This window comes from Vitis riparia, chromosome 12 (genome assembly GCF_004353265.1).
Source record: "Vitis riparia cultivar Riparia Gloire de Montpellier isolate 1030 chromosome 12, EGFV_Vit.rip_1.0, whole genome shotgun sequence".
In the NCBI taxonomy this organism is placed as follows: Eukaryota; Viridiplantae; Streptophyta; class Magnoliopsida; order Vitales; family Vitaceae; genus Vitis; species Vitis riparia.
In genome coordinates, this window is record NC_048442.1 from 7,282,760 (window position 1) to 7,291,800 (window position 9,041).

General features: G+C 32.7%; 1 protein-coding gene across 1 annotated transcript; it reads left to right on the forward strand.

Annotated features, from left to right (window-relative positions):
* The first annotated feature begins 7,028 nt into the window (after positions 1-7,028).
* On the forward strand, positions 7,029-8,642 carry LOC117926306 (anthocyanidin 3-O-glucosyltransferase 2-like). Its single transcript, XM_034845395.1, has one exon. It carries the CDS (start codon positions 7,089-7,091, stop codon positions 8,511-8,513), a length of 1,425 nt encoding a protein of 474 aa, XP_034701286.1. The 5' UTR covers positions 7,029-7,088; the 3' UTR covers positions 8,514-8,642.
* The last annotated feature ends 399 nt before the right edge of the window (positions 8,643-9,041 follow it).

The window sequence follows — 9,041 nt, forward strand, 5'->3', positions numbered from 1 at the left end:
TAAAAGGGTGGGGTGGCATTAAGCACTAAACCCATTTGGATAACCCTAGATCATAGGTGCATGCTCTTTAGTTATCTAGGCTCACTAGATCTACACAACAAAAGTGATAATAATTCAAAAACTATAGATCTAGGGTTTAAAAAACATACCTTTGATCTAGATGTTCCTAGACCAAAATCCAAATGAAAAAAAGGATGATGTAAGTCTCAAATACCTTGCAATCTTCTACTTGATAACTCTCACTTGGACTTTGATAGGTAATAATGGTGAAATCCTCTCCATAAAGATGGAGACTAGGGTTCTTCGTTTTGGAAGACATAATGGATAAAGCCAAAAGCCTTAAACTCTTAGGGGGTTTATTGGAGCCAAAATATGTGATCTAATAACACATATATGATATGATTTATGCAATATAAAAAACTCACATCATCCAACTTAACTCAAATTGATGTTAAAACCTTAATTATGGATCTAACATATATTTTGAGTTTAATTTCAGGTTTGAAAGAGAAAAAGAATACAAGTTGCTAAAGCCACTTTCATCCAAAGTAGAGTATAAGATTGATTATGCTTAAAGAGAGATTCAACACTTATAAGGCATGAGAAGGCAAAGGAAAAACAAGGAATTTATGAGCATTAAAGATGAAAAACTAATGTTTTGGATAGAGGTAGAGGGCAAACAATCATGAGGAAGAATGTTTGAAATAATTACAATCATGCTTAATATGGAATTTCAGACTTAAACCTTACAATAACAATATGACATACCTTGAATTTGACATGATTTTTAAAGCACTTTCCAAGATCTTTTTGGGGCAAGCTATATATGGTTTTGAAGCTTAAGAGGTTAAGAGTTCAACATTTCAAATGGTGCACAAATCAAAACTAAAACAAATAGGTTATGGCCATTAGAAGGCAACTAGGTAGAGCAGAAGGACCATTTTGAAGTTGAAATGGTGGTTTCATAAATTCAACTTGATTTTGAAAATTATTTTGAAATTTTGCTCAATTTTGAAATCACACACTACTATGGAATTTCACCTCCTCTACCTCAGGAATTGCATCTTTGGCACTCTATTAGCCCTAAGTGAAACTTACACGATTAGAAATGAATATTTTAGTAATTTAAGAACAAAAGGAGGGAGAAATTCCTATGATTATTTTGATATCTAATTGATAATTTGTATTAATATTTATTAATGAAGATATCCTTTTTTTTCTAGTTGAATTAGATATAACTATTTTTCCAAGTAAGATGGATTGTGATCATATTATATTATTTTATTGGTTTTTTTCCCACACGCTACTTTTCACATGTTTTATTGATTAAGAATATGAAAATTACATGTTTTAGATTTCAAGAATTTTTTAGATGAGTTGTAGATATTGAAAATCAATTTATAGGATGTTTGGTTGAGATAAGTGACATTGATCAGCAATTTGTAAACTTTGTTTGAGAATATTAGGAGATTTATGTAATCATTATTTTATCAAAAAATTGCTAGATAAGGGGAGGTTGCTAGTGGATGAGATTATTTAGATTAAGTTGACAATTTTATTCCATCCATTTTGGTTTTAGGACTATATATACTTTCTTGTGATTTACATATATTTTGAAGATTGAAGGTTGCTAACAAAATCAACCTAGAATTAAATAGGTATGTATGATTGAGTTAATTAAAAATAATGATATAAAAGACATAGAGTGGACTTATAAGCATGGAAATTGAGCATAAAGTTAATTTTGAAAGAATTTTAAATTGAGAATTTAAAAAAGAAAATATTTCTAAATATTTTTAATTGAAAAAAATAAAATCTTTTTAAGATTCTTAAATTTCCTAAATTGTTTTTTTTTTTTTTTTTAAAAAAAAACATCTTTCCAAATCTTTCTAAGATTCTTAAGTTCCTAAATTAATTTTTGATAAAATATGATTTATAAATTAATTCTAAGTCCACTAGATTTTCTCTAATATATATCTACTGGGAGAGTTCTCCAAAGAACTTATACGCAAAAGGTTTAAGTTTTTTTTTTCTGTGCACTTAATATGAAACTTTCATATTGATTCCGATTCTTTTTTAGGGTTGTGAGAGAGAATCACATCTGCTAGGTGTTGAGGAGTCCATTGAGGAGCACGATGGTGCTATGTCATGGACATGACATTTAATGTAGTTGTGAGGAGTAAGTCTGAGGGAGTAGTAACCATAAAGTAAAAAATAAATGCCTGTTTTTCTTATTTAGTGGATTATATCACTATGGTCTTTGACCTCATGGTTTTCACATCTTTAAAGTTTTTGGGAGACTTTATGGGTGGTTTTCCATGTAAATGGTTCTCTTTGTGCCATTGAATTTTTTTTTTATTTTATCTATCATACTTAAAGAAAAATTTAAAAATAAAAATTTGAGCTAAAAAAAAGAGCTACCTATTTAGCTCTAAGTATTTCATAAGCAAGTTCTAAACTTTCATAATATAAATCATATTTTTATTCTTTGTTTTAAGTTAAAATGAGAGAAATGTAGAACCACCTTATAGACCCTCATTTTGGTCTAGGTCTTTTTGGTTATTTTTGGAGCACATTTTCACCATATAGGAGAGAGCTGACAACTGGTTTTTGGAGTGGGGGGCCGGTTTTCGAAGGAGCCACATGCATGGGACGCATGGCCAAGGACACCACCAACTCACCATGGTGGTGGTTGGGGTACTGGCTAAGTGGATAGGGACTACTGGAATGGGTGAGAGGAAATGTGATATCTAGGGAGAAAAACAAAGGAAGAGTAGAGGTGATTTTCAGTTTCGGAAGGATAGGAAAGAAAAAATCTGGAGAGTGGGTTCTTAGGGCACCTGGGGGGGTGAGGGTCTACGGATTTTTCTAGGGAAGCAAGAGGGGAATGAGCTAAGCATAGGATAAGAAAACGGGTAGCAACTAGGGAGGATATCTGGATTTTTTTGGAGGAGCTCTTAGGTAAACACTGGTGCAGTTATGTTTTTCCTTTTTTTGGATGCTCTTTTTTCTTGTTATTCTTCTCTATTTTCGGTGGGTGTTCCGAGTGCATAGTGTTGTGTGTATCACCAGCCGAATTTATCCCCACATCTCATCTTTCCAACCTCAACCTCCTCAACACCATGTGTCCGGTGGGTTTCCAAGTGAGATCTCAAGACAACAGGCGGGTGGTGGCCTGCAAGAGCGCATGCTCTGCCTTCAACTCTTACCCACCTGCACACACACAACTCATGGAATCATTGTTTCATTTTTTGTCATTTTGTAAGTTGGTTGGCTCAAGCTGCCAAAGAGAAAGGTGCAAAAGTTCACAGTGCATGGTTTAAATGGCCAACCCTCAAACCAATCCAATATATAAATCATTTTCATAGCCCAAATGGCTACCTCTCGGTTTTCAGCTTTCACCTCCATTATTCAACTTCAGTTTCACGCTGAAACAACCAAAAAGTGGCAATTGATTTTTATTTTTTATTTTTTTTATGCTTTTCCTATTTTAATTCAAAACGGTAAGCATATTCGGATTCGGGGAGACCCATTTTTCTTTGTCTTTTGCTTCTTTTTTTTCACTTGCCTATGAAAAACAAACTGATAATTGATGGACTGTAAGCCTTTACCGGAGGCGGAGGTGAAGCGTTGTGTGAGCAGGTGAGGGAAGTTCCCTTGGAGGAGTGGAATATGCAGCTACTGTTATTATTAATCCTTTGACCGCACTAAGAATGGTTGAAGACTTTGCCAATCTAAGTCCAAATGATGCTATTGTGCAGAGTGGGGCTACGAGCATTGTGGGCCAATGCATCATTCAGCTTACACAAATTCGTGGTATCCACAACATTAGTATAATAAGAGACAAGGTTGGATCAAATGAAGCAAAAGAAAAAAATAAAGTCAATAAAGTATAATTTGATTGTACACAACTTATTATAAAATATATGAAGCCACTGCATATACCATTAGCATTTGATGGGCCAATTTTCTTTTTTATTTTCTTTAAATGCCCTCATCTCTTTCTCAATTCCCAATTCACGTTTTCAAATATTAATATTCAAATCTTAGGTTTTTAAATCTAATTTCCAAAATCCCAATTCTCAAATAATTTTCAAAATTCCAATTTCTTTCAAATTTAATTTTCAAAATTCCAATTCTTAAATTTAATTTCCAAAGTTCCATTTCCTAAATTTAATTTTCAAAACTCCAATTCTCAAAATTTCCAAAATTTCCAAGAATTCCAATTTCCAAATTTAATCTTTAAAATACCATTTTTCAAATTTTCCAAAATTTTCAAAATTCCAAATTTAATTTTTAAAATGTCATCTTCAAATAAATTTTCCAAAAATTCTTAGATTCCAAATTTAATTTTTAAAATGTCATCTTCAAATAAATTTTCCAAAAATTCTAATTCTTAAATTTAATTTTCAAAACTTCAATTTTCAAATAATTTTCGAGACTTAATTTTCAAATTTTAGTTTTTCAAATAATTTTAATTTGACTACAATTTTCAAATATATATTTTTTAATTCTACCATTTTTCATCATTTATTAGGATTTTAAGTCACTAAAAATCTCGTTTTAAATAAACTTGCTACATTTCCTTTCAAATAAGCACTTTCACAAATTTTCCTTGATTTTAAAATGCTTTCCTTGATTTTTAATAAGCATGAAGACAATTCTCATAATTCTAAAACACTGGAATTTGTGGGATTAATTCAAACAAAATCAATTAGGCTTTGGTAGGGGCCCTACATATGATATCTTCCGATTGTCAACTGCTATGCTTAATGAATATCGTTTGGTCTTTGTCTTGCTCTTTGATATGCATGTGATAATTTTATACTTGAGCTAACCTTGTTTCCATGATAGTGCACTATTATTTGTTGTCAAGGTACTCTCTCACTCCCACTTTGCTTATTCTCATGCTCGATTTGTTTTATTATTTTATTATTTCATTCATATCCATTGATTTCCTTATCAATTGTCACACTTGTTTCACCTTATTTAGTAGAAACCTTATTATAGGGCTTAAAGGAGTGTTACGGTTCACCACCGTACCTTCTTAATAGGTAACCTGACCCTTGAACTCGAACTCGATTTTTCACCGACCTATTTTTCCTTCTAAAGTCACACTTAGGGTTTTTTTTTTTTTCTTATTTTGTTTTTCCCTTTAAAAATAAAACATAAATAAGCAGTGACTCTAGGTCTTTTTCAAAAAAATAAAATTTTCAGCAAATAAATAAAAAAAACAAGTTTCGCAATCGAGTAGGAACGCATTGAGCGAAAATGCGGGGTCCACACACGTACTTTTTGTGTCAATATTCAACCTAGAATTTGATCTCATTACTCAGTATCTCTAATGTGGTCCCATTGCATTGTACCTTATTAATGTTATTGCTTTATACTTTGGTCCCATTATTTAATACCTTGGTCTCCTTGTTTGTAATCTGGTTTCATATAGTTGTCCTTTCATTTAATACGAAAATTTTATTGGACAATTGAAAGGGTCCAAATTTGAATTTTAATTCATATTAATTTATTGCTATAGACTTTTCCAAAATTTGAACTATTTTTTTTTTATATAAAATATGTTTCTAAATTTATTTTTATATGGTATTAACTTTGTTAGTGTATTACAATGGAGTGACAATTTTACTCCTAAGATTATTAAATCAAGACTACTTTCACTACAATGAGTATTATACTAACATATTCAAGTTGAAGACACAAAATTTGAAGCTCAAAATATAATTATGTTTTGAGTCTGAAATTAAAAATGGTACAATGGTGTTGTAAAATTAATAATTTACTAGTAACTTAAGTGTTTTAGGTGTTTTTGTCTAGATTTATTTTTTTTTTTTGGAAAATTGATGATTGAAAATTCTTCTTTTTTCTAGATTAAGTTTTAAAATATGATAAAACTAAAAAAAAAAAAAAACCAAGGTTTAGGTATGAAAAGGATTTGAAAAATTCATTTTGGGTATGAAATAAAAAAAACCCCTAAGAAAATCCACAAGATAACCGTTATTTTTCCTTGTTCCTATGCTTCAAAAAGTCAAAATCAAGTCTGAAAAGTAAATCTTGAGAGTCCTTTCAATTAGGATGAAAAGCAAAGTTCGAAAATTTGATCTCCATAGCCATAATATGGGTTTGAGCAGATCCACTAATTAAGGAGCATAGAAAAATATTGCATTGTAGATATGATGAATATGCATAAGTGTTGATTGATATAACATTTATAAAAAGAAGTATTTGGGGTTAGGTAAAATGTGTACATTCTTTTATATTTAGTGGATTTTTAATATCGTGTTTAAGTTTTTGTATCTAAATTGGCGGAGACAATTTTTGTAAGAGTTTTTTTGAATATTTTTTATATTCTTGTGTGATTGAATATATTTTGAATTATGACTTGTATAATTTCTCGTTGATCAAAAGTAATAATTAAATCCCAATAATCAACCTATATGATAATAGAATCAATTTGAATAGATTTAAAATTTACTAATTTAATATATCCTATTTATGTATAAAAAACTGTGAGTATTGCCCCGAAATATGTTTCTAATATCAAGATAATATTTCTTACTTATTTTGTTTGGTTAATGAAAAATCATTATAAAAACAAAAAAGAAAATTGGAGATATTTGATTAAAATAATTAAAAAAATCTCTAATTCAAACAATTCTCTTTATTTTTTTAAATATCGAAAATGATAATATTTTTTAAATAAAAATATCATTCATATATGCTAAAGCATTTTTTTATTTTTTTTAAATTAAGATGTTTTTATTCCTTTTAAATTTTTATTTACGGAGCTTTAAACCAATATAGAGGTTGGATTTACAAATTTTGACCCAAATATCTCCAAGAACTTTACGTGAAAGGTGTAGCATATTGGAACCACCCATTTTGCCTCAATCTTCAACCAACGCCAACCACAAATCATACAAAAACAATAAAGAAAATACATTGAACGAGCTAAGACTTGACATCGGTTCCTTTGCCCTCCAATACTATCCAGCCACTAGTATAAGAGCGTGACGCCACCGCAAAGCCCTCGAAACATCCCTTTTTTCTGTCTTTGCAGTAACTGCTAGTTGGTGATGGAGCAAACTGAGCTGGTCTTCATCCCATTTCCTGTCATCGGCCACCTTGCGTCTGCACTGGAGATTGCAAAGCTGATTACTAAGCGAGACCCCCGATTCTCAATCACGATTTTCATCATGAAGTTTCCGTTTGGGTCCACTGATGGTATGGACACGGACTCTGATTCCATACGTTTCGTCACACTTCCTCCTGTAGAGGTCAGCTCCGAAACGACCCCGTCTGGTCACTTCTTCTCTGAATTCCTCAAAGTTCACATACCACTCGTCCGAGACGCCGTCCACGAGCTCACTCGCTCCAACTCGGTTCGGCTCTCTGGGTTCGTTATTGATATGTTCTGCACCCACATGATTGACGTGGCCGATGAGTTTGGGGTGCCTTCCTATCTCTTCTTCCCTTCCGGCGCTGCTGTTCTTGGCTTCCTGTTACATGTTCAGTTCCTCCATGATTATGAGGGCTTGGATATTAATGAGTTCAAGGACTCGGATGCTGATTTGGATGTTCCGACTTTTGTTAACTCAATTCCGGGTAAGGTCTTCCCTGCTGGGATGTTTGACAAGGAAAGCGGAGGGGCTGAGATGCTTCTGTATCACACGAGGAGATTCAGAGAAGTCAAGGGTATTCTGGTAAATACGTTTATTGAGCTTGAATCACATGCCATTCAATCACTTTCTGGCAGTACAGTACCCGAGGTGTATCCCGTTGGACCCATACTCAACACCCGAATGGGATCTGGTGGGGGTCAACAAGATGCTAGTGCCATCATGAATTGGCTTGATGATCAGCCTCCATCGTCCGTGGTTTTCCTGTGCTTCGGGAGCATGGGAAGCTTTGGTGCGGATCAAATCAAGGAGATAGCACATGCGTTAGAGCACAGTGGGCATCGCTTCTTGTGGTCCCTTCGCCAACCTCCCCCAAAGGGTAAAATGATTCCAAGCGACCATGAAAATATTGAGGAAGTTCTACCAGAAGGATTTTTACATCGGACGGCTAGAATTGGAAAGGTGATTGGATGGGCTCCACAAATAGCGGTTTTAGCCCACTCAGCTGTTGGAGGATTTGTATCTCATTGTGGGTGGAATTCTTTGCTAGAAAGCATGTGGTATGGTGTTCCAGTAGCCACTTGGCCAATATATGCAGAACAACAAATCAACGCATTTCAAATGGTGAAAGATTTGGGGTTGGCGGTAGAAATTAAAATAGATTACAATAAGGATCGTGATTATGTTGTAAGTGCTCATGAGATTGAAAATGGATTAAGGAACCTAATGAATATTAATAGTGAAGTGAGGAAGAAGAGGAAAGAAAATGAAAAAATAAGTAGAAAAGTCATGATAGATGGCGGATCCTCACACTTTTCTTTAGGCCATTTTATTCAAGACATGATGGACAGCAAAGTGATGAAAGGGAAAGATGCATTGTAGGCTCCAATTAACTTATCATCTGCTTTATTTCAATGGTCAAATAATTTGTTAAGCAATTTGACTTTTCAAACTAGGAAATGTGTTCTCTCTTTCTTATTTAGTGAAGACGTTTACAAGGGCATGGATTTAGTTGTATGTCAATCTCATTGATCAATGAATACACAATTGGATATTTTCCTATGGGGAGCTGGACTAATGATAAAATCAACCATATGCTTAAAAATCTACAAAACCTATTGAATTTGTTTGACTGGAATAAATAAACATAAGAAGTTTTATACGAATTTGTTCAATTGAATCACTAGTAGGGGAAACCCTCCATTTGAGATAAAAATTGATAGAAATTTAATTAATTATTAGACAATATGTATCTTATTTTTTACAAGCACGATGCCTTAATAACACATTAATGGTCTCAAACTATTTGATGCGTTGGTATGAATTTAAGAAATTAACTATAGGAAAGAGTAATATCTCATCAATGTGGAACAAGGCATCCAAGCATGGAAGAGATTAATATATAGATTC

Excerpts from the sequence above, each read along its gene's own strand:
- LOC117926306 (XM_034845395.1), top strand. The coding sequence starts at position 7,089 with ATGGAGCAAACTGAGCTGGTCTTCATCCCATTTCCTGTCATCGGCCAC.